The 25,833-nt window shown below is 35.4% G+C and overlaps 2 protein-coding genes across 3 annotated transcripts; one reads left to right on the top strand and one right to left on the bottom strand.

Moving 5' to 3' along the window:
- The first annotated feature begins 2,225 nt into the window (after positions 1 to 2,225).
- LOC112800912 (5-formyltetrahydrofolate cyclo-ligase, mitochondrial) lies at positions 2,226 to 5,616 on the top strand. 2 transcript variants are annotated; one of them, XM_025843365.2, is made up of 8 exons: positions 2,226 to 2,545; positions 2,757 to 2,897; positions 3,155 to 3,304; positions 4,258 to 4,299; positions 4,379 to 4,424; positions 4,727 to 4,797; positions 4,901 to 5,027; positions 5,283 to 5,616. In XM_025843365.2, exons 1-8 carry the CDS (start codon positions 2,419 to 2,421, stop codon positions 5,293 to 5,295), a joined length of 717 nt encoding a protein of 238 aa, XP_025699150.1. In that variant the 5' UTR covers positions 2,226 to 2,418; the 3' UTR covers positions 5,296 to 5,616. The 2 variants fall into 2 exon arrangements, with proteins under 2 accessions (XP_025699150.1, XP_072092848.1); XM_072236747.1 differs by having other exon boundaries at positions 2,229 to 2,545; positions 5,339 to 5,616.
- A 306-nt stretch (positions 5,617 to 5,922) lies between these two features.
- Positions 5,923 to 9,277, bottom strand: LOC112800911 (probable serine/threonine-protein kinase PBL3). Its single transcript, XM_025843364.3, has 6 exons — positions 8,370 to 9,277; positions 7,499 to 7,821; positions 7,171 to 7,306; positions 6,859 to 6,995; positions 6,642 to 6,765; positions 5,923 to 6,519 (listed from the first exon to the last, which is right to left on the bottom strand). The coding sequence occupies exons 1-6, from the start codon at positions 8,431 to 8,433 to the stop codon at positions 6,068 to 6,070; spliced, it is 1,236 nt and encodes a 411-aa protein (XP_025699149.1). The 5' UTR covers positions 8,434 to 9,277; the 3' UTR covers positions 5,923 to 6,067.
- Positions 9,278 to 25,833: the final 16,556 nt, after the last annotated feature.

The raw sequence follows: 25,833 nt of genomic DNA, 5'->3' as shown, positions 1-25,833 counted from the left end.
ATCGGCTGGCCTCGCCACGGGAGCGACTGGCATCTTCGTGGGGTTGGCTTCTCACTGCTAGCTCTCGCTCTAAGTTTTGTACTCTGTGCCTGAGTTCTTGCATAATCTTGGCGCTATCGGCTCATGTTCCTCCGAAAGGACGCCTTTCGGGGGTCTTGGTGTAAATTTGTTGGTCGGGCTGAACGGAGGAGCGGGGGTGTTCGACGGTGCGGGCCGTCAAACTCGCCCGGCTCAGGTGAGCCCCGCCACCTTCACGAAGCTCCTCCGACGTGGGGAGTCGCTCCATGTCTACAGGGTCCCCACAGACGGTGCCAATGTTCGTCACCTGGAGACTTCGGGTCTCGGATAGGTCGGGTGCTTAGACACGGGGGAACGGATAAGACCCTAGATTGACGTGGAGCGAGGATTCAGATGTCGATGACGTCAGAGGAAGCGTGTGGAGCGGGGAGGGGGCGGCCACCTACAAGGACACTCCGACGATCAAGTCAGTGTCTGTACGAGTTGGTAGCCAAATTAGGTAAAATGATGTGTACCTTAGGGGAGTGCTGACCTCTCCCCTTATATACCGTGCTGGGTGCGCCTAAAGGTGACCTGGCCCACTGTTCAGGATACTTTGTGCTATTCCTGCTCACGTGGGGAAGCGTTGGCAGTCCTAACCGTTGGATTGGGAATTTGGGTCCGGTTCCGATGACTCCGATCCGACCGTTTTAGCTAGGTAGGAATTTGGTCTGCACAATAAGTGTGGCCGTACGCTGCCCGGATCGGATATCCGAGAACTGACCCGTCGGGTTCCCTTATTGTTGGTTTACCTCCGACCTAGCGAGTAAGTGGACTAGACCTAGAGTAGTCCATAACAGAGTTAATACTAACTCGTGAAAAGATTAAATTAATTTATGTCCTATTCAAATCATTCATGTCTAAAATTTCTCTATTTTTACACTAAATCTTTGTTTAGAAAGCCTTAAGCAAGAACTAAAACATATTTCTATATATCTATGAACACCATGTCCACCATTATATCAATATATCACTTTGGCTTCTCATCTAAAACCACGACTACTATCTTGTACTCACGTATGTTTTGATGTCTTATTATCTAAAGGCAGAAGCTAGAAATGATAAATATGATTTAATAGCATTAACTTCATAAAACCTGCACTCTCAAATCTTGAGATAATTCAGTTTCGCAGGCTCTTGTTTACTCTGGATTCAGGATAATTACTAGATCTGCAAGTACAAATAAGTTGTTCTAAAAAATAAGTACGTACATAAACTAAGAAGGAAGAAAATAAATAAATAAATAAATCGGTTAACTACTAATTTTGTACCTCAGTCGCTAATAAAAAAAGTTTTCATTCATGTTATCGATAAAACAACTATTTAAATAATTTAAAAATATAAAAAAATAATAAATAATTATTATAATTTTTAAAAATAATAAAAAAACTTTTATATTTAGTAAACAATTTAATCATTTGATCTGAATTTTTGTAATAATATTTAAATAAATATTTAAAAAAAATTCAAAACAAAATTTGATTTTTAAATTTTTTTTTTACTTTTTCAAAAAAATATATAATTTATAATAAAAAACTTTTAAAAAATTTTACTTGACAAAAAATTACCAAATTTTAAGATGAAAAAACCTTATTTTTTTAATAATAATTACAAAAATTTACATCAAAAGCAGTTTTTATTTATCAATTATGTATGGATATAACAGTATAAAAATATATTTTTTATTTATTTATTATGCAAATTTTCTTTTTAATTTTTTTAAAAAAATATAAATGATAACTTTTCAAAAAAAAATATTCTTTTTACCTTTTACTATTATTTTTATTACTAAAAATTTAAAAAATATATAAAAAAATAAAATAATATTTTTATTAAAAAAGATATTTTTCTATCAAATATACTTAAACAAGTACTTAATGACTTATATGTCTTTTGAGTAAACTACAATTTCTATTCACGAAAGTTAAAAACGCTGACATATTTATCCATAAAATAAAAAAAATTATCATTTATACTTATAAAATATAAACTTTTGTTAATAAAATTATCTAAATCCAAAAAAATTATTTAAAATTTTTAAATTATCCTCTCTTCTTAAATAATTTTTTAATGTTTGAATAATTTTATTGTGTGAAACCCATATTTTATGGATACAAATGATAATTTTCTTTTTCTATGAATAAATATATAAGCATTTTCAACTTTTTGTGTGGGTAGAAAGTAGAAACATAGTTTATTCTATGTTTTTTTATTTTTTATTTTTTAGTTCCCAAGGTTTGTTTCTTTCAAGAACGCTTCCCAAACAATGGCAACTAAGGTGTGGATGCCACTACTCTGCAAGCAGCATCCCCACAATCCTCCTCTCTCTCTCTCTCTTTCATTTTAAGCCCTTTTCAACATATGACCATGGCCAGCAGCAACACCCAAGATGGGCACCTCGACGCCATTTTCAATCAGAAAAACGCGCTTCGAACTCAGGTCCGAAAGACCCTCAAGGCCATCCATCCCTCCCATAGATCTCAACAAGGTACCTTTTTGTTTTTCAATCTTCTCATGTCATTCATAATGGACCAAACACATAGTAACTGTTTCACGATTCTTCATTTATTCTCATACCTACAAAGCATAAGTCTATTTGATTTTAATCCTAAGCTTGGATGAATGTTAGTCTTCTCAACGAATTGAAATATGTAATTGTGATTGGGAGTTTATAATAATGCTTTTGGGTTATTTTTCAGACGATGCTATTCAAAATATAATCTCGGAAGCCCCCTGGTTCAAATCTAGTCTCAGATTATGCGCATACATAAGCTGCAGTGCTTTACGGGAGGTCGATACATCCAAACTTTTGTCGCAAATTTTGCAAGACCCAGTCAGTGGTACTCTCATGTTTATAAAAGAATATCATAGTGTTATGGTGTCATATGATTTATTTAGCCAGCACTATCTTGTGGTATAAGACTTTGTTGATGTTATTATTGTTGTTTACATGGTATTCTTCAGTTTTCTTAAGAACTTTTTGCCATTATTTTTCCTCAAACTCCTGCATCTTACTAAGATCGTTTAACTGTACTACTGTAGTGAAGGGTCTATAGTCTATACATTTTCATGCTCAATACAATATGACTATGTGCAGATGGGAAAAAACTATATGTGCCGCGGGTGGAGGATAAGAATAGCCACATGCGTATGCTCAGGATTTCGCGTATCGATGATCTTATTGCTAATTCAATGGATATCTTAGAACCAGCTCCGATTGATGCTTATGGAAATGCACGTGAAGACGGCAGTTATTTATACTTATTTTTTCTTTATTCAGAAAACATGAATATTTGGTTGGTGACTCCGTTGCTTTTTGTCTTAAAAAATTATTTGAAATATACCTTTTTTCGTACTGCTCGAATATTGTAGTTTTCATAGTTATAGCTTACTTGAAAAGTATTTGCTTTGTTATTAAATTAACTTTGGCAGATTGGCAAAATACCAGAATTATTAGGCCATAACTAACAAAAATAAAGGTGGAGAACTTCAAGGTAAAAGTTGTAAAATTGTATTTCACATTCTTTGCTGTATGAATACCTAAGATATATATACATGCTAACCTGTACTATAATATACATAGCTCATCAAATCTTAACAAATCTTCAAACAATGATTTCAATACTCACAGAATGATGACTCACCAAACTAACAAATTCTAGAGGTAAAAGAAGAAAATAGCAAGACGACAAAAAAGAGGGATAAAAGAAACATCATTTTATTTGCTGTGCTTTGTTGATAGTGGGCTGATTCGTGACAGTTGTTTTCCTTCTAAGGTTGATTGTTGCTTGTATTCTGATAATAACCTGTAACATCATCTGAAGCTACCATTTGAAAATTGCTTATCTTTGTGATGTAAAATTTTGACAAGTTTTTTTCAAAATATGATTGTGTTGCCTAATTCCTGAATATTCCAGATTTATAGATATCTTGCATATTCTAATCTGGGTTTCTTGAGCTAAAAACTGTGAATTCTTGTTTGAAAGAGAAAAAGAAAAAGTAAAGCCTCTTGATGACATAAGTTTTAAAAAGCAGCTTCTGCCAGATACAACTTTTGCGTATGCTTCTCCTTATCTTAGCTACTCTTGTGCATTTAATTTTTTTCACTGATTCTTGTAGACTTGACTTCCGATGACTGTATTTTCTATTTATCCTGATTGGCCAATATCGACCTCTGTTTGAAGGATTTCTTTGCTGCAGTTATGCAGGCAAATGAACCTGTTGATTTGTTTCTTCTACCTGGTAAATTTCTCATTTCTTATTCATATGTTAATATTTACAAATATATCTAGCTAATAGTTTCTGTTATGTCACTTTGCAGGATTGGCATTTGACAAATCTGGAAGACGTTTAGGCCGTGGTGGAGGGTAAGTTTTTTATATTTTTTCTTCTGTCTAAATTAAATAATGTAGATCTGTTTCTATGCCATATAAAGTCTTTGTTGTAAAGAAATACCTAATCTAAGTAGAATTAGTTATTCTGGTCTGCTTTATGTTACTAACCATTCCCAAGCCCAAAACCATGATTTTGTGAGCCAAATTGTAACAAAGTCTTAATCATTGAGTTTTGACTTTTCACTTCTTATATTCTGAATTTTAGTTACAGATGTTACTTTTACAAAATCATAGTCGTGAACCTTAGCTAACGGTTATCTTCCTTCCTTGCACAGTTACTATGATACATTTTTGAAGAATTACAAAGACCTTGCAAATACACGGAATTGGATTCAACCATTACGTGGTAAGCAGTTATTCCTCCAAAGATGACATATTTTTCTTTGAACCAAATCAAGTCTGCATTAATATCTTATCTTTATAAAACAATTTGGATTTTGGATCTGCAGTTGCTCTGTCATATTCGGAACAAATACTAGATGAAGGAGTAATACCGATGACTTCATCCGATGTTCCAATTGATGCTCTTGTTTCGCCGGCTGGTGTGATTCCAATCACTACGGCGGCCATCAACAGGTATCCATCAACCAACCACACTTTCATTTTTGTTATTTGTTAACAACTGCACTCAGGATAATAGTTAAATTGTCTTCGGAACTGTAACATCTATTTCATTTTTTCCTCTTCAATTAATTAGGAGAGTTTATTTATTGAACAATATTGTCAAATGCCTTCTTCAACAATGTAGCACCGGTTAACAGCATCCTTAATCATTTTCTATGTTGAGAATTCAGTCCATTTTTGTGATTGTAATGAAATGAACATTTTCAGAATGGGTCCCTGATACTGGACTGAATCCGAACCTTTCAATATTGTATCTTCAATAGAAGCATGGTTCCTTTGGAGAGTGGCGCTAAAGGGGACTTGGATTCGGGGTTTTTCTGCAACAACGGTTAACTTTCCATCAAGTGATACAGGAATGCCCTGAATGATTGCATCAATCTTGACTGAGTTGGGGTATCGATACGATGATAACAATTTGTCATTCATCTGAATTCCGTGTGTTTTATGCTGCAGTGTTTGAACTGTTTGGTGTCATGTACTTAACTGTTTTGAGAAAGCTCACCATACATTTAGTAATGACTATGTCAACTTTTTATACTGAGATCTTGAGTAATTTTACTCTAGACATTAATGTGCTTTTCTGTTTGATTTTATCCTTACAACTACCATAACTAACTAATCTTCCCATAAATAGATCTCCAACATACTTCAAAAGATTTTCACTTAGAACTACAAGCGTGTAAACGACATGTGATCATTTTTTCATGCACAAAAAACTAAAATAGAGTTTCAATCTTCACCATGGCTGGAGAGGCACAAAAGAATGTGCTTCACCAATAAATTCAGCAGCAAAAGGGGCAACAAAAGAGGAGTAAAGATCATGCATATGGCTTGGAGAAACTGGATATTGATGAAATAACCCAAAATTTCATTTTTTTTTTTTAAATTTTGTTATTGATACATGCCTCAACAAATATCCTTGCACTTTTCCTAAAAAACATAACCTGACAAACAAAAAAGAAGGAATTTACATAGACATGTTACAAGGGTTCTTAGTGCACTCGAAGAGATTGCCGGTGAGATGGCAGTGGAGATGCAGCAGGAGTCAGATGTAAAGGGGACCGGTTTCGTGCTGGAGACCTCCTCACGGGAGTGTGGACTCTCAGATGTTCCGAGTGGGAATGGCGGCCTGCAGTTTTGGGGGAGTCTATCTGTTCAAGGGTTGCTAAAACCTCTGTCATGGCAGGCCTTGCCTTGGCTTCACTGTTAAGGCACTGAAGGGCAAGCGTAGCAGCCATGAAGGCTGCCTTCTGTGGGTATTGTCCCTCCAATTTGGTATCCATAATCCGAAACAACCTTCTTTTATCGCCCAAATATGGTTTTGCCCAGTCTACCAGATTCTGCTCCATACCGGATATTGTTTTATCAACCGCGCGTCTCCCGGACAAGAGTTCCAACATCACAACCCCAAAGCTATATACATCACTTTTCGCCGTTAGCCGACCTGCCAATCAAAAAAATTTTGGGTTACATAAAAATGATTGACAGCTTTGGTACATTCAGGAGTATTTGATAACAAGGCCAAAGTAAAACAGGAGTAATGGCTTGACTGAAGCAAAAGCATACCAGTTGCTACATATTCAGGTGCCGCGTATCCTTGAGTTCCCATGACTTGTGTAGATACATGAGTTCTATCACCGGTTGGACCCGCCTTGGCCAGGCCGAAATCAGAAAGTTTAGCATTGAACTCCTGGAATCGTGATGCATCATGAGTAAGTGATTTATGCAAATATTAACTAAATTCAACAAATTATGATATCATCTATATTCCCACTGATCCTACCGCATCCAGCAGGATGTTAGAAGCTTTAAAATCACGGTATATGACTTGTGATTTGGCGTTGTGAAGAAAAGTGAGTCCTCTGGCAGCACCAATGGCCACCTTCATCCTCACTGCCCAAGACAGTGGTTGTGGTCCTCCTGTCAAATGTAGCGAAGCTGTTAGTTGGAAACTGCTGAGATCTTTTGGACATCAACAAACTCAAACCAGAATTTTTGATGCTCAAAATTGTAACTTTTTCAGTTCTAAGACAAAAAACACCCTTAGTTCATAACAATAGAGATCACTCTTGATGCAAATGTGATAGTATCTTACTTCTAAATAGATGATTCTCTAAGCTCCCTTTCGGCATAAACTCATAGACCAATAGCCGGTTCTCTCCTTCCAAGCAGTACCCAATCAATTTAACAAGATTAGGATGGTGCAGTTGTCCAAGGTAGTTAACCTCAGTCTGGAAATCATTTTGAAGCTTTAGTACCATGGATGTCATTAAAAACGACGAGAGCTAAGTACCAAGATTACCCATAAAACATTATGTCGCTGGCTTAGTATACCCAACAATAGGCGAATTTGCCAGCGACATAATTTTTCTCGAGTAATTTTCATACTTGGGTCTTTTTTTTTGGGACAAGCAAATACATACCAGCCACTCCCTATGACCCTGAAAACTTTCAGGCTTAAGCTTCTTTACAGCAACAACCATTCCTGATCCGGGTTTGGAAGCCACGAACGTGTGTTGGTCGATCCATCCTTTGTAAACATAGCCGAATCCACCTTCCCCGAGAAGGCTGTCCGGACGAAAATTTCGGGTGGCATTCTTGAGATCATTGAATGTGAAGGCCTTAAGATTTGGCGAAGACAAGATTTCACCCTCGGACCTTGGCGTGGGAAGAGTTGAAGCATTGCTTTTTTCACTGTGTGATGGAATTGATAAGGTAGAGGGTGGAGTTTTTGAGATTGCTGAAACTAAAGAAGAGAAAGTAGTTTTAGTTAGTTCAAGTTAGGAAAACAAGAACTTTGTAAGTCAAACTATGTGAATAACAGAGATAATAAAAGATGATATTGTAAATCAACCTGTTAATTAATTTCACACAATATATTAAAACACTTCCAAGTCTAAATCACGAGGAATAGCTTATTGAAGTATCAAAGGAAATTTTATTAGCACCCGCAGAAGCAAAGAAATTGAAGAATCAAAGGAAAACTCGAGAGAAATTAAAAATCACTGAACTAGAAGAAGAATGATATTTATAGAAGCATATGAAACATTTAATTATATTCAATTTGCAATTGACAAAAACTTAGCATAAAAAAACAACCAACTTTTCTTTTCCACTTTTCTTCTTACTTTAAGAAAATTATCAAAGCATATCACCTCGCGTGACCATTATAATCCACAAGCCAATAAATTCAATCCCAGCAACCAAAAAACAAAAATACAGGATGATAATAATAATCTATATCTATATGAGAAGATAGATAGAAAGATAATAAAGAAGAAAGAAACTACATACCAGAATTGCCTCTAGAACTCTGAGCTGCATCAACTTTTGCAGAAGAATCTAAACAGTTACCCATTAGAACCCCTCCAAAATATTAACCAACTAAAGCCAACTCACTGGCTAATCAACTTGGTTCTGTAAGTGGCACAGAGAAACACAAGCTAATATAAAAAAAGAGAAAGGAATTATGGGTAAAAGTTGCAATTTCCGAGATATTGAGGTGGTAGAAAAGAAGGAAGTTTTGCGTTTGAGAAAAGGCAGAGGAATTGTGGGTCAGAAAACTGGGAAAGATCAGTGCCTTTTGTTCTGTTAATCTCTCTGTTTTTCATCTCTCTTCTCTTCTGTTTACAGAGACCAATAATATATTTTCTATCAAATCATCTTTCTAAAAATATGACCATTTTTTTCTTCAACTTTATAACTACTGTATAGCTTTTTCCTCGCTAGCGACTAAATATTTTATTAGGAGATTTTATTATAATGTGAGACCCATCTCATATTTTATTATACTGTACTCGCAATAATAATAAAAATGATATTTCTACATATTAATGGTTAGATAAAGTAAAATCATTATGCAACATTTTCTTATCAAGTAGTGTATTAATTTTCTTTAGAAATGAACATTTTATATAGAATTGAAGAAGAATATTTTTCTTTTATGAACGTTTTTACACGGCATTGAGAAAAGAATAATAATAGATAAGTTACAGCTGAATTAAACAATTAATTTTTATTATCTAAGAATTACGTGCCAAAATAATTAGATATATTTTATTAACTAACAAATATGAGAATAAAAAGAATTAACTAATATTAATTGAAAGAACAATAATAAAGAGTCAAATTTTCAATTATTTTTTAAATAAAATAAAAATGAGTTCATCTGATGATTAGATTCGCCAGAGAGAAACGAGCTCAATGGAAAGAAGACACAACAACACGGACACTTGAAGCGCGTGTGTTGCGTCCAAGACACGTGGGAATTTACTTTGCGTTCGCGTTCGTCAACTTTATTTAGTTAATGACTTGATGCATAATAATTTAAGAGGTCTCACATGAATTTACTTTATTGCCCTTTCGTTTTGTTGTCTCCAAATTTATGTCGCCATTACCCAATGTTCTTGTGGTAGTGATACTATAATTAATTTTCTTGCCAGACGATAATGCTTCAATCAATTCCGAAAAGTAAAGGCTTTTAATATGTATACCTGAAATACTTAATGCCTTTTAATGAGTGAAGCAGTGAGTACTGAGTAGTAGCAGTACAATGGATTGAGGGAATATGCTCCATATCCATGGCTATATCACTTAAAAGCTTTCATCAACCTCTTCTGCACTTTTTCCCCATTTTTTCCCGTTAATTATGCATTTCTAACATTTTACAAAAAAAAAAATTAATTCATATGTGTCTTAGTTACTATTTGGGAAAATTTTTATTTTTTCATTTAATAAATATATTAAAATTTTTAAATTTATATTTTCAAAAAACAAAAATCAATTGATACCATAAACATGTATTCTTATTTGTATATATTTTTAAATGTTTTAATTATAATATTCTTAATTAAAAATTTTCACTTTTATCTTCTTAATTAATATACTTAACGTGTTTTTTTAAACTAAATTCATTAAAAAATATATGGTGTTTTATCTTCTAAAAATTTTACGCAATAAAATCTAAGTAGCCAGATATTATTTCTAACTATGTAGTATAAAAATAAGAATCCAACAGGGACACAATGTAAAACAATATTTCCCTTGTAAAGTTTACTTTTGTATCTTTCTCATATTGAGTTTCTTTCGACATACTTTGAATAAATGCGAGATACTTTATGATTGGGCATTGGGTTGTTTGAAATTATTTTTCACCACAAAAGCTATTCTTTAATGTTAAATCTTCAATGTCATATGCAGCTAAAAGACTAAAAGAAAGATCAATTCAATTTTCCCTTTTATTAAAGTTTTTTTTTTTTTTTTTTTTTTTTTTTTTTTTTTTTTACTTTAAATCCTTCCATTATTGAACTTCATTTGGCTGAAACTTTCTAGAAGCCTGCCAAAATTAAGTAATTTTATTTTTTTGTACTCAACACGTATTTATTATAATTATAGGTAGGCGTATGAATGAAAACATTATTAACAATATTTTAATTTAGATCAATTAAATTAATTTTATAAAATTACTCTTATGAATTATATATATATATATATATATATATATATATATATATATATATATATATATATATTAGTCCCTCTTTTCATTATATTTCTTCAGTCTTTCGTTTAATAAAGTTATAAATCTTCTAAATAAAAGAAGTTACAAAGTGAAAAAAAAGTTAAAGTTGTTTAATTTCTTTATGAATATTTATTTAAAATCAAATAAAATTTTAAATAAGATAATATTATAAAAATAGATTTGAATCCTTTAAAGTTTGAATTTTATTTTAAATAGTAAAGTGTGATTTCTCACCATTGATTTTATAGGTGGGACCAAGAATAAATATGAAAGAAAAACTATTCAAAGGTAAAAGATCACACTTTACTCTCTAAAGTAAAATTCAAAATTTAGAGGATCCAAATCCTATAAAAATAGTATAATTTATTAATAATATTTAAAAATATTAACTAAAATTACAATATTAAATTAAATATATTAAATAATTAGTTAAAAATACTGAGTAATATAAATTAAAGTGGTTAACTCTTTTCTCTTTTAACTAAAAATGAACATTATTTAAGCCGGTTAACGTTTTGAAGGGAAAATAAGTTGAGAAATAAAAGTTGAAAGTAAGTAGGAAATACTTATAGGTGAGTTTTATGGTATATTTTATTATGGTGTCTAAATTACCTAACTTATTTTTAAAAATAAAAAATAAATTATTTAAAGCAAAAAATAAAATATTTAAAATTTATTAAATATTATGTATTTACTTTTTTTGGTAAGTTAGGTACAATGTCAAAGGCACCATAGTATTCACCAATACTTATATTCAAACTTTATTTCTTTGACGTAAATAATAATAATAAAATTGGAAAGTTGAAAGGGCGAAAATGGAAAGACAGAGGAAGTTGTTGGACGTCATGCTTAGCTAAGCAAGGGCGTCAACCCTGACCGCTGGAAACAAATAATGAAGCGATGAGAATGAGATGAGATGAGACCACAAATAAAATAGGAGTCAAAAGAGAAGGCATCAGCTTCATTCCATCTTCTCTTAAATAATTGATTTAATCATGTTCCGTAGTAAACCAACCTCTTTTCAGATAACTTACTATCATGTCGCGACATTAATTAAAGCATTACATATCTAAAATTCAAAAAAAAAAAAAAAAAATTAACGAGTGTATACTCTAGAGACTGCCAAAATGTTTTTTTCCCATTTTGCTGGTGAAGACTGCGAAAATGAACCACTACTTCTCTCTTATTTTTGTATCTTATGGTTATGAAAATAAATTTATTTTCGCTTTTTTTTTTCTGTGAAATTATGTTAAGGTACTCAAAATTTTTCATATTTTCACTTGTATCATCAGTAAAAATAATAAAATAAATAGGTTTAATTATTTTATCGATTTCTATAATTTTACCGAATTTTTAATTAGATTCTTATATATATTTTTTAATTAGGTCCCTGTTCCGAAGGTTACCTGAAACTAGAGGTCGATCTCGGATGAGATCTTCTGTGCTGGTCGGAGCTGCGGAGTCCGATCTTGATGATGGTGATTGGAGTCGCTGTGTCCGACTCGTTAGACTTGGTGATGATGTTGATTCTTCGTCCTCGGAGGGTGGAGGGTACCTGCAAGGGACTCCGATACTTAAGTTAGCAAGGGTATTAAGCAGGTATTGAGTAGAATCAGAGTATGAGTTATACCTGGGTGCTCCAGTGTATTTATAATGGTGAGGAGTGACCTTTCTGGAGATAAGATAGTTATCTTATCTTATCTTATCTTATCTTTATCTTTGAGTGAGGTCATCTTATCTTTAGGGGAACCGCCTTTATCTTTCTGGGCTTTGGCTACCTTTCGATTGGGCTGTGTTCCTTCGTTTTGGGCCTGCTTTGGGCTCCTTTGGTGATTTGGCCGAGCTTTTTGGAAAGAGGTCGGGCATTGGCCGAGCTCTTTGAGAAGAGGTCGGATAGTCTGACCTGAAGAGGTCGGTCAGCTTGTCGCTAAACATCCCGGGTCGGACAGCTTGATCCAGGGTATGAACAGTGCCCCTACTTGAGTTCGATCTTTCCATGAGACCGTGCTTTTCAGATCTTCGATCTCTTTGGAAGTCGTGCTCAAGCATCTGTCTGGCTTGTTTCTTCATTGCTTTGCAATCTTTGCAGATTTTCTAGAGGTTTGGTACTTCACAGTCCAACCACTTTTGAGTGGTAGTGTGGGTTTTCTACCCTTGCCTTCGGGATCACACCTTGCTTTAAGTTTGTGTTGACAACCCTCTGCTTTGGTGAAGTTATCTTTGCGGCTTGATATCCGGGCTTTTTGTGACTTGTCCAATAACTTTTTAGTGTTCTTTATATAGAACTTTTTTTAGTCTCGGATGACGTTCGTAGCCCTGTTTGAGATTGTGCCTTCTTTGAGCGGAGTTGTATCCCTTTTGGCTAAGCACATTTGAGCCTTAAGTTGTTTTCCAACCTTTTGGCTTGTTCTTTTTTGAGATCGTACTTGCACCTCTTCTTTAGCTGATGTCGACCTGTATGACTTTGCCCCTGCTTGAGTTCGGATCTTTCCGCGAGATCGTGCTTTCAGAGCTTTGATCTCTTTGAGGAAGTCGCGCTCAAGCATCCTGACTTTGGTCGATCTTGAGTAGTTTCTTCATTGTGCGAGTCTGGTATTGCCCCTTTTAGTTTGTTAAGGGGATTTTTCAGTCTTCTTCTGACTTGCATGTCTTCACTGCTCGGGCTTTTTAGTCATAATCCAACAACTTTTTAGGTAGTGTTCCTGATGGGAAACCTTTTTATAGTCTGTTTGGATGACTTTTTAGCGCCGTTTTGATTTGTGCTTTTGCCTTTTAAGTAATGTCTTTTTTCAAGACTTCGTACTTTTTAGCAAAGCATTTCTGGCCTTCCTCTGGCCGTTGCGAGATGTCTTTGTCCCCTTTGTGGATCTTTGTAGAGTGTCGGTACTTTGTTGTCCGGCCTCTTTTGATCACTTCTGGTTTTGTCCATTTTCTGCTTGGTCGAGGTGGTCCTCGGGGCTAACTTGTCCGACGACTTTTTAGTGTTCTCATAGAACACTTTTATTCAGTCTGAACAATTTTGATAGCCTTGTCGTGGAGCCGTGGCTTTTTGGGCAGAGCTATGTCCGTTTTAGCGCACATTTTTCATTGGTCCGACTTCTTCTTGTCGGTCCAAGCTGTAGATTTCATTGGTCCGACTTCTTCTTGTTGGTCTGAGCTGTAGCTTTCGTTGGTCCGACTTCTTCTTGTCGGTCCCAGCTGTAGCTTTCGTTGGTCCGACTTCTTCTTGTCGATCCAAGCTGTAGCTTTTGTTGGTCCGATTTCTTCTTGTCAGTCCCTTCTAAGTTATTTCTAGTAATCCTCTTTATTGGACCTTTGTCAGGTCTCTTTCAGGGATTACTTTTTATAACTTTTTTGTCGCTTTGATCGGCTTGGGCCGACTTCATCATGTCAGTCCTGTTGAGTTACTTGGTAATCCTCTTTTTTGGACTTTGTTCAGGTCTCTTTCAGGGATTACCTTTGTAACTTTTTCGTTGGAGTTTGACTTCATCATGTCAGGCTCTTCTAAGTTATAGTAATCCTCTTTTATAGGATTGGCCAGACCTCTTTCTAGGGCTTTACTTATAACTTGGGTTGTTGTAGCTGGTCCGACTTCTTTGTGTTGGCTAGTCTTCAAGTTATTTTATAGCAATCTATTTTATTAGGACCTCGTCAGGTCCTTTCTATGGATCACTTTCTATAACTTCTTGCATTATTCTGTTTTCATCTTTGCCGATTTTGTAGAGTTTGGGTTTTAACCCTTGTTTGGCAGATCTTTTGATGAATTTGGTTTTCATCTTTGGTCTTTATCGTGATTGCGTAGTGAATTTGATTTTCACTTTCTGCCGATCTGTAGCTTTATAATCGGACGATGAATGTTTCAGATTAATGCGTCTTGATTGAACAGTGAATTTGGTTTTCACTTTGTCGACCTTTGTCGAAATCAAACGATGAATTCGGTTTTCACCGTGGTCGGGCAGTGAAGTTGGCTTTCACCTTGCCGACCTATCACTTTGTAATCGGATGATGAATTTTGGTTTTCATCTTGCCGACTTTGTCGTGATCGTGCGGTGAATTTGGTTTTCACCTTGCCGACCTTTGTCGTGATCGGGCGGTGAATTTGATTTTCACCTTGTCGACCTGTCGTAATCGGACGTCTTGGTAGGAAACATTTTAGGGAATCTGCGAACTTTTGAACAATAAAATGAAGATATGCATAAGAATGTGTACATGTTAGTGCTTACCCTTCTAGGTCGGGCAATCTTTTAGATCTCATCCTGGCACCTTTTGCAGGCATGCCATGACCTTGGTAGCTCTCGCCCTTCGAAGTCGGACACTTTTGTGGTGACCTTTCCCCAGTGCTTCCGTGACTTGGCAGGGTCCTTTCCAATTAGCTGCTAGCTTTCCCTCTCCCGGTCAACTTGTTCAGATGTTATTTCGGAATAGGATGAGATAGTTGTTGGTGAAACTTTGCTGGATTACCTTCTGAATGTATCTTGAGGCCATTTGACGATTTAACACTTCCTCCCTAATCCGAGTAGGTTGAGTTCTTCCCTTTGGATTTGGGAGTTGACCTCTTTATTGTAGAGGATCATTCCGGGGGATCCTTTTTCGATCTTTACTGGGATCATTGCCTTCACTCCGCGTGGTGAAGCGTGGAGTTGTTCGATATGCCCTTAGGACTTGTGGGAGCTCTTCAGCCCAAGCTTCCTTTTGATCTGAAGAACTTTGGTTCTTTTTGCAAAAAGTTTGAGTCTTTGATCATTTGTTGTGACTTTTCTTTTGTCGTTCGCCTTTTGAGGAGAATGTGTGATTTGCTTAGGATTCGGTTGCTGTTCCTGTTTCTTTTCATCGTTGCCTGACTCCTTTTGTACAAAAGTTCCAGCTTTTGTGTTGACCTTTTATTTGAGAGGTGTTTGGACTGTTTGGGTATAGATTGTCGGCTTCTCTTCTCTGTGTTCTTGCCCTGTTGTTGCCTCCAAAGGGTGCCCCTGGACTTGCGTGTGAGTCCTGGGTTTTCTCTTTTACTGCTGTATCTGATATCTGATGTTTTGCTGTTACTGTCCGAGTTATTTCCTTATTTGTCCGAGTTGTTTAGTAATAACCCCATGGTTGACCTATGTCTTCTTGAAAAAATATTGCTGAGATGTCTACTAAGATCCTGGACGGCATGTCTAATTGACTGGATTCCATAGTTGTAATGCGTGTTACTGTGGCTGACCCTGAGTACTGTGTGCAATTTAGGAGGTTCCGTAGAATTTGCATGGATAGGGATGAAGAGGAGAATTATGAGCTGGTGTTGCCGGACCTTGAGGAGAGGGTTTATTTTCCTTCCTTGTTGTGGTATTGTAATGTAGCCTGGATGAGGCTTCTGTTATTGCCCCCTGGTTTGGTGTTGGCTAGTTTTGAAAATGAATCAGCTCGGGCATTCTGCTCCCGAGGTATGTGTCGGACTTTATATTCTCTGAATTATCCGAGCTGTTGGTGCTGGCTGATTTTGAAAGTGCATCAGCTCGGGCATTCTGCTCCTGAGGTATGTGTCGAACTTTATATTTCCCGAAATGTCCGAGCTGTTCTCTGGTTTTGTCCAGGGTCCCCCAAATTACCCGAGGTATTTTTTCATGGTGGGATCCTCAGCTTGGTTGCTCCCTTCTATTTGTGAGGTGACTACTTATGAATCACTGGACATGGTAAGCTCCTACCTTCTTAGCTAGCCTTAAACCAGTCAGTAGTGCCTCGTATTCACCTTGGTCATTTAGCTTGATTTGGCTTCCCTGATTGCTTTCTATAATTACACCCGCACCACTCCTGGTTTTGTTTGAAGAGTCATCCATGTAGAGTTTTCATTTTGTAGGAGTTCTCGGGGTGTTAGTGTACTCTGTAATGAAGTCGGCCAGATACTGTGATTTGATGGCTGTCCGAGTTTCATGTCGAAGATCGGATTCGGATAACTCGATTGCCCACTGTAGGATTCTTCCAGCTAAGTCTGTTTTTTGTAGGATGCCTTTTATGGGCTGGTTGGGCCGAACTCTAATAGTATGAGCTTGAAAATATGGGCAGAGTTGTCGAGAAGAGAATATGAGGGCGTAGGCGAACTTTTCTATCTTTTGATAGTTTAGTTCGGCCCCTTGTAGAGCCTTGATGATGAAGTAGACAGGTTGTTGCCCACTTTTGTCTTCTTTAACTGGTGATGAGGTACGAGGTATAATATGAGCTTTTCACTTTGCCTTGGTCGGGTAAGAATGGGTGGTTGCCCCAAGAATTTTTGAAATCTCGGAAGGCTTGTTTGCACCCTGTTGTCATATTCAAACCTCTCTCCCTTCCTTAATATCCCTCTTTGAGGTGTCCTTTGCGAGATGATTTAGAGATCTCTCCTTCTGCGAATCCTCCATGAACATGTCTCTCTGGGGTGTGAGGTGGACGTTCAACTCGTCCGACCTCTTTGGCATGAGACGTTTCGACTCGTCTGACCTCTTTGGTGTGAGGTGGACCTTCAACTTGTCCGACCTCTTTGGTGTGAGATGGACCTTCAACTTTGTCCGACCTCTTTAGTGTGAGGTGGACCTTCAATACGTCCGACCTCTTTGGTGTGAGGTGGACTTTCAACGCGTCTGACCTCTTCGGTGTGAGGTGGACCTTCAACGCGTCCGACCTCTTCGGTGTGAGGTGGACCTTCAACGCGTCCGACCTCTTTGGTTTTAGATTGGGCGAGGTGGTGGAATCATCTCAGTGTTACATATTTCATGCTAGACATCCACAAGAGACACCCGAAGGGGTGTAATTGTGGTATTTTCTAGGCTTCTCTCCATGTTGATCTTCTTTTTTCTTGGACTCATTATCCTTATCCTGAGAGGAGTAGGAATGTTCTGTTTTTGAGATCTCTCCTAGTCGAGAGTTTTCCTCCATGTTGATGTACTTCTCTGCTCGTTCTTGTACCTCGTTTAGAGATGTTTGGGTGCTTCTTGGATATTGAGTGGCTAAAAGGTCCTTCTCGTAGACCATTGATGAGGCCCCTGATAGCTGCTTCTGTTGGCAGACTTTGTATGCCTAGACATTTTTGTTGAATCTTTCCATGTAGTCGCGAAGGCTCTCTCGATCTCCTTGCTCGATCCCTAATAGGCTCGGTGCGTGTTTGGCTTTGTCCTTCTGGATGGAGAATAACGGATTGCATCTGAGGCCTCCGTGAGATACATCCTGCTTCTGAAGTTGCTAAGATGATGGCTTGAATCTGGTGTGCCGTCCTATGGAGTCATGTCTGGAGCTTTGAAGTCCTTTGGGTCCTTTAGCTTTCATGATCTCTTTGATGAATAGATCCTGGTCCTTGCAGGAGCTATCCTCATGAGAGGATCGATTAGCTTTGGCTTTGAGATCGGCTTCAAGTTTTAGGAGTTTGTCCTCCAATTTCCGGCGTCGCTTTATCTCCCTTTGTAGGTCTTTCTCAGGCTCTCGTTGATTTAGGGCTTCTTCTTCCAGTTGTTTTAAACGGTCTTGAAGAACCTCCATGGCTCCTATGTTTGGAGAATCCTTTTCGTTGTTAAGTTTGAGGAGTATCCTTTGGTGTAGTGTCCGCGTTTTTGTGCGGCGTTCTATCCTCTAGATCTGAATCGTGGTTGTTGTCATGGTTGTCCGCCATGGTGATGGGATGACTTCCAAGTTCTTCGGCAACGGCGCCAATGTTCCGAGGGTTGCCTGAAACTAGAGGTCGATCTCAGATGAGATCTTCTGTGCTGGTCGGAGCTGTGGAGTCCGATCTTGATGATGGTGATCGGAGTCGCTGTGTCCGACTCGTTGGACTTGGTGATGATGCTGATCCTTCATCCCCGGAGGGTGGGGGTACCTGCAAGGGATATCGATGCTTAAGTTAGCAAGGGTATTAAGCAGGTATTGAGTATAATCAGAGTATGAGTTATACCTGGGTGCTCCAGTGTATTTATAATGGTGAGGAGTGACCTTTTTGGAGATAAGATAGTTATCTTATCTTATCTTATCTTTATCTTTGAGTGAGGTCATCTTATCTTTAGAGGAACCGCCTTTATCTTTCTGGGCTTTGGCTACCTTTAGATTGGGCTGTGTTCCTTCGTTTTGGGCCTGCTTTGGGCTCCTTTGGTGATTTGGCCGAACTCTTTGAAAAGAGGTCGGATAGTCTGACCTGAAGAGGTCGGTCGCCTTGTCGCTAAACATCCTGGGTCGGACAGCTTGATCCAGGGTATGAACAGTCCCTATACTATATCAGATTTTGTAAGTAAGTTCTTACCGTAACAAAAATATTGAAATTAATAGGATATTCTCTTAAACTATACAAAATATTCAGTAAAGTGTTAGACATATTAATTTTATCATTTTTGTCACAATAAAAATTTAATTACAAAATCTGATATTGTATAAGAATTCAATAAAAAAAAGTATAAAGACCTAATCGAAAATTCAATAAAACTATAAAAACTGACAAAATAATTAAACCAAAAATATACTGAAAATTTTTTACATTCTTGTTATTACAGTCAGCAAAAACATTATAGATTTTGTTTTTACAATTCATAATTACGAAATTACAATTAAATACACACATTAATAAATGTTTATATCATGATTTATATTGATAAATAAATTTTTTATTCAGAAAAAGGGCTGCAAGTTCATGAACAAAAGAAAAAGTTCCTAGCATTGCAACATCCATTCTAGCAATTTTAACGATGCAAATTCTAATATAATTATATTACTGGTTACAGTGACTATATAAATAATATTTTAAAATTAAAATTATATTTTTTATATTTTAATAATATTTCTTTAAGTAATATTATTTTAAAAACATTATTTAATAATACAAGAATATTAATTTAATTTTAATAATATTTTTTAAAATATTATAATCACAATAATCATTATAATATAATCATATTAGAATAACCCTTTTAATTATACTGAAATAACAAAGAGAAGAAGCTAAAGAGTTGATTTTAATTTTTATTAATTAGAGGAATTAGCTACCATATATACTTAACTACATATTTATTAATGAAAAAGTTTAAAAGATTATTATTTTTATTAAAATTTGATCAGTATTTAACTAGTAAAAAAATGAATAATTCTATATTATTAAATAAAATTTTACACTATTAAAAATATAAATAATAACTAATTAATAATTATAAATCATAAAATTTGTTAGTTTTCTAACACTCCTCTTAATTAATTAAAAATACCTCTTACAAATACTAAAGAATAATTTTTTATATCTTTAATACAATAGTTATTAAAAATGATTTAAATATACAAAAGCGTAAGTTTTCTAATGAAAGAAATTTCCCTTCCTTAACAAATAATCAAACACTTAACTAAAATATCCAAAAGCTAACGAAGAACGTGGATGCCTTCAAGCTTCCTTGACTATCTTTTTCAATGAATATCGTTTGTTCACACTACCTCTTATTGGCCCACCATTTTCAATGGATCGGAGTAACTCTGAGCTGGATTGTAGTCTTATTAGTTTGATAGTTTGATAGTGACTAAAATATCAAACCGGTTATAATAAAAGGTACAAATGCGTACAAAATTGATTCATAAAAATTTTAAAAGTGAGATGTAATTATAAAATTGCTTCCATGTGATAACTCTAATCAATCGTAAATGAAGTTATGACGTTGTTAGTAAATTATTTTATGTATAAGGTTGGTGTCTAGATTGGCTAAAAGTGGTCTATAATGATGTGAAAATTTTCATTTTATATAATTAAAAAATAATTATTCTAAAATTAAAAGATAATCCCAAAATACTAATTGAGTAGAGAACTGCTATGCTATTAGGTGATGCAAAGTATGCCACAAAATTTCCACTCCTACCTTCAGGTTAATTAATTATTACATATATACAACATAGAAGCAACAATATAAATTAAAGAACAAGAAACTGATCCAAATAGAATAGAAATTAATCCTAACATAATCAACTTAATAAGTTAAACAAAAAAATAGCTAACAATATAAATATATAAAAGTAATTGAAAAATACTTAATTAATTATAAACTAACAAACTTAATTTTAGAGACCTTAACTTGGTCAGCCATGCTTGCAAAAAAAAAATTGTCGATCTTTTGCTATGATGGTGTTGGTCATGGATGAGAAAAAATATGACGAAGAGGATTTAGAGATAGAGAGAGTGCGAAAATGAGAGGGAGAGTGAGAAATATTAGTGTCTATGTGAGTAGTACAATTAGAGTTAAAAGATATTTGAGATTAGAGTCTTTCCAGATTTTTTTATTCAAATCCTAATGCGTAAATAATAAGCATTATAAGAAAATTATTAGATGTCGTCGAATTTATTGACGAATTTATAAAAAAAATTTGACGATACAGTGTGAGAAACCTACGAAATGGGGTTTATTCATTTCTAGTTTTTTTTGGTTTAGCATGAGAATATACCGTTTAAGTGTGGAAAGATTTGATAAATCCTAATTTGGTGGTTTATCTTGTGTTGAATTTAGGAGATTTTATCAATTTTTCTCATATTTATTCAATGAAATAGCATGATTTTGTGAATTTTTCCTAATTTGTGTTTAAGAGTAAAAACATGCTTTTTAGACCTTAAAATAGATTATTTTAATTTACTTTAACTCCATTCGATACCTTGATATGTTTGTTAAGTGATTTCAGGATTAGAAGGCAAAGATTGGATTGAAAGAATGAAGAAAAAGCATGAAAAAAATGGAGAATTCAAGAAAAAATGAGGATTTGCTGAACTCAAAGCCACGCGCACGCGTCATCCATGCGTATGCTTGAGGAAGAGATTTGCCAGCGACACGCACGCGTCACCCACACGTACGCGTGATTAGGAAAGTTGCAAGCGACGCGTATGCTTGACCCATGCGTATGCGTAACAAGCAACACGTGACCAACTTAAGGGCAATACGCTGGGGGCGATTTCTGAGCTCATGGAGGCCCAAATCCAATTCATTTCTGATGCTTTTAAACCCAAGGATTGCAAGGAAATTTTGGGGGGGGGGGGAGTAGTCATTAGTGTAGTTTTGCATCATGTTGTAGGTTAGAATTCTAGAGAGAGAAGCTCTCCATTCTCTCTAGAATTTATGGTAGTTTAGGTTAAATTTCCTTAGATCCAAGTTTTAATTCTTGTTTTGATTTCAATTCTCTTTATGTTTTATTGTTCCATTGTTTCAATCTTCTTGATTTTCTTGTTAATTTTCTTATTTTACTCTCTTTTATGTTTATGAACTCTTGTTGGATTTTAGTTTTCTTTTAATGCAATTTTATGTTTCTATGTCTTTTTATATTTATCTTAATTACTATTGTGGATTTCTTACTTATGTTTGTTGTGGCTTTTGTTAATTCTTGCACTTGTGATGTTTACTTTTATTGCACTCTAGGTGTTTGATAAAATATTTTCACTAGTTTTAGAGTAGTTTTCTTTACTCTTGGCCTAAGCTAAGGGAATTGAGTAACCTTAAGTCATTGGGTCTCATTGAATTGGTGATTTGAGAACCCTTAGTGGTCAAATTGATACCCATTGACGCCAACCCACTACTAAGCTAATTAGTAGGTAGGTTGGGACTTATGGGTTGATGTTGATCAAGCCTATTTGACGTACTTCAAGTTTAGGAGTAGACATTGTACGTACTTAAAGCTTAGAAGTAGACTTAATGGGTTGGTCCTTCATAATTGTCAATACATAGTTTGTGGACAAGGATGGTGATCTCAATTTCCAACTCTTAGCCAAGATTTCTTTTATTTTCTTTCCTTTATTAGTTACTTGTTCATTTACTTTCTTATTATTTAATTTTCTTGCCAATTACAAATCAAACCCCCTTGTTTCTTCATAGCCAATAATTGAGTACTTCATTGCAATTCCTTGTGAGACGACTCGAGATTTGAATACTTTGGTTACTTTTCATTGGGTTTGTACTTGTGACGACCAATCTTAAAATTTGATTGAGTGTTGTTTGTCGATTGAAAACTATACTAACAACGGAATTATTTGTGTGAAATTTCTAACCGATGATAATGCTCATTTTAATAATCAAGAGACAATTTTATTTTGTCTCTTAGAAAATAAAATCAGAATCAAAATAGAGAAAGAAAAGTGACACAGTCATATATCTTGGTTCAGCCACCATGTGCAATGTGACCTACATCCAGTCTTTCCCACACCAATTTTTCTAGGATTAAACCCAATCCCAGCTGGAACAAACCCAGCTTCTAACCAAGCTAGATTTGACTAGGTTCACTCTAGATTTTTAACTACTGAGTGTTCACCCAACTTAGCAAAAAAATCTCCTTAGGATCATGAAAATAAAACAGAAAAATATACAAAGAATTTCTGAAATAATCATTTGACTTTTCTCCAAGTCTAACTCTTTTTGCCTTTTCTCTTAATGAATTTTTCTTAATTCCTCACATAAATTCCTTTTTAATTGAAACAAAGAAAGATAACACTGAGAAAGCAGAATATTCAATAGAGAACTATGATGGAGAAGAAGGTATAGTTTTGTAAGCTATGGAAACCCAAACTTTGTGCTCTCACTCCTTGAATCAACCTCTGGCCATTTACACCTTTAATAGAGGAGTAAAGTTTACAAAGCTTGATACTTCATACTTACCATCTTCTCTTTCATCCTTTTTCAAATATCTTTAGGGATTTGAGCCATTTATTTGTGCTTTGGCTCCAAGTTTTTTTTTTTGTCTGTTGATTTGTAGCAGAGCTCCATAATCTTCAACTTCTTGATCTTTCCAATTCGGTGCATACAGAAAGGAGATTTCTTCAATAATCTTCAATGAAGTACAAAAAAATATTTTTCTGATGTAGCCTTCGGATGTGATCTTTGCCTGAAGCCCTAGCTTCTTTGACTTTCTTCTTCTTTCTCGAATTTAGTAACCCACCTTTTTCTTCTTTGATTTGAACTATAAGCATTTTTCTTGTTTAGCTTTTGGAAAGCTTCACGTGAGTGAGAGAGAAGAGAGACAAAGAGAAGAGAGAGAAGTGATTTGGTTGATTTGTGTTTAGTTCAGATGGAAGTGAGACTCCATCCCTTAGTTATCATTCATAAGAATGAATGGGCTTGAATCACCAGTTGGGCCTTTTCTTGTTATTCTACCTTATTAGATTTGGCCCTTTTTAATCCATATATAATTCCTGCACACTAACCATACTAACTTGTCACTTCTTTGGGCTGTGTTAGTTTGCTTGTTGGGCCAGTTTTGATTAGTTTAATTTCCTGCACAATTAATAAACTAATCACTCACATAATTGAGCTTTTAATCTAGTAATAATGTTTAGTCATCATCGGTTAAATGTTTATTAGTTCTTTAAACTCAACAATCTCTTTCTTGATGACAAATATTATAAAATAACTTGTGAAAAAAAATTAGAAGAGTTTTAAGAAACTGATGCAGGTGGAAATTGTCTCTCAACAAATTTTCTTTGGCAAGTGTACCGAATTTTGTCGTCAAGTAAAAACTCACAATAGAGTGAGGTCGAATCCCACAGGGATTGATTGATCAATCAACTTTGATTAGAAGATTGTTCTAGTTGAGCGAATTCAGAATTTGGGTTGAGAGTTGCTGAAAATAAAATGGCGGGAATGTAAATGATGTAAAAGTAAATGCTAGAATTAAAGAACTGGAAGTAAATGACTGAAATTAAATTGAAGAATTGTAAATGGGAATGGGGTGTTGCTCATGAAAATAAACGCAGAAATTAAAGAGAATGGGTGAGATTAGAATTGGGAAGTTCATTGGGCACAGGAGATGTTGCAATTCTCCGGATCAAGTTCATTTTCATCTCTTCCTCAATCAATGCATTCATTGATCTCCTTGGCAATCTTAATTGATTGAATTACAATTTCTTGCAATTCAATCTCTCAAATCTTGATCAATAGCCAATTCCTTGGTCAATTGCTCATGAGTAGAGATGAAGTGTGGTCACTGATTATACCACATGTATTTCCCAAATCAAGTTTTGAGAGGATTATAGTCACATATCCATCCAAACCCAATTTGGTCCAGCATGAGAAAGCATTTCTAGCTTGATCTCTTCATTCCTCTTTCAAGGTTCAGAAGGGATCCAAGTTTGAATAGTTTCTCTTCCAAGATAACTACCCAATGGGATGAAGATCGAAAGCTTTCAAGTAAAATCAAGAGAAAAGATAGAAGAAGAATGAAGAAAACTAGTATTGATCCATCAAATTACAACAGAGCTCCCTACCCAATGAAATGGGTTTAGTTGTTCATAGCTCTAAAAAATGAAAACAAAGATGGAGAATACATTCTGAACTAGAAGAGCAGAGAAAGTAAAAATATAGAGAGTAATGCTTTTCTTTTCCTTTCAGACTCCTTTCCAACTCTCTCCAAAAAACTACTAATATAATTCAAAGCTACTCCTATATATACTATTCTTCTATTCTTCTAGTTGATTCTTCAAGTTTTGGGCCTTTGGATCTTCAGTTTGGAGTAGTTCTCTTCTTCACTTGGGCTTGGTTTTTGATGAGCGGATAATTTGTACGCTTTTTGGCATTATTTTTAGTATGTTTTTAGTATGATCTAGTTAGTTTTTAGTATATTTTTATTAGTTTTTAGTTAAAATTCACTTTTCTGGACTTTACTATGAGTTTGTGTGTTTTTCTGTGATTTCAGGTATTTTCTGGCTGAAATTGAGGGACCTGAGCAAAAATCTGATTCAGAGACTAAAAAGGACTGCAGATGCTGTTGGATTCTGACCTCCCTGCACTCGAAGCGGATTTTCTGGAGCTAAAGAAGCCCAATTGGCGCGCTCTCAATAGCGTTGGAAAGTAGACATCCTGGGCTTTCCAGCAATATATGATAGTCCATACTTTGCCCAAGATTTGATGGCCCAAACCGGCGTTCAAAGTCACCCTCAGAATTCCCAGCGTTAAACGCCGGAACTGGCACCAAAATGGGAGTTAAACGCCCAAACTGGCACTAAAGCTGGCGTTTAACTCCAAGAGGAGTCTCTACACGAAAATGCTTCATTGCTCAGCCCAAGCACACACCAAGTGGGCCCGAAAGTGGATTTTTATGTCATTTACTCATCTCTGTACACCCTAGGCTACTAGTTCTCTATAAGTAGGACCTTTTACTATTGTATCGGGGGATCTTTGGATTTCTTTTGATCCTTTGATCATCTTTGGACATCTAGTTCTTAGATCAGATCGGGGTAGCTATCTTCATTTTATGCTATCTTAGATCATTGGGAGGTTGGCCATTCGGCCATGCCTAGACCTTGTTCTT

This window comes from Arachis hypogaea, chromosome 5 (assembly GCF_003086295.3).
Source record: "Arachis hypogaea cultivar Tifrunner chromosome 5, arahy.Tifrunner.gnm2.J5K5, whole genome shotgun sequence".
Lineage (NCBI taxonomy): Eukaryota > Viridiplantae > Streptophyta > Magnoliopsida > Fabales > Fabaceae > Arachis > Arachis hypogaea.
The sequence above is the reverse complement of the archived record's forward strand: the minus strand, read 5'-3'. Positions and strand labels throughout refer to the sequence as shown.

Coding starts and splice junctions, on each gene's coding strand:
- LOC112800911 (XM_025843364.3), bottom strand. CDS start 8,433: ATGGGTAACTGTTTAGATTCTTCTGCAAAAGTTGATGCAGCTCAGAGT. Junction 6,996..7,170: donor AGAGAATCATCTATTTAGAA/GTAAGATACTAT, acceptor TACATTTGACAG/GAGGACCACAACCACTGTCT. Junction 6,766..6,858: donor CTAACATCCTGCTGGATGCG/GTAGGATCAGTG, acceptor TCACGATTCCAG/GAGTTCAATGCTAAACTTTC.
- LOC112800912 (XM_072236747.1), top strand. CDS start 2,419: ATGACCATGGCCAGCAGCAACACCCAAGATGGGCACCTCGACGCCATT. Junction 3,305..4,257: donor TGGAAATGCACGTGAAGACG/GCAGTTATTTAT, acceptor TCTTTGCTGCAG/TTATGCAGGCAAATGAACCT. Junction 4,425..4,726: donor CGTTTAGGCCGTGGTGGAGG/GTAAGTTTTTTA, acceptor TTCCTTGCACAG/TTACTATGATACATTTTTGA.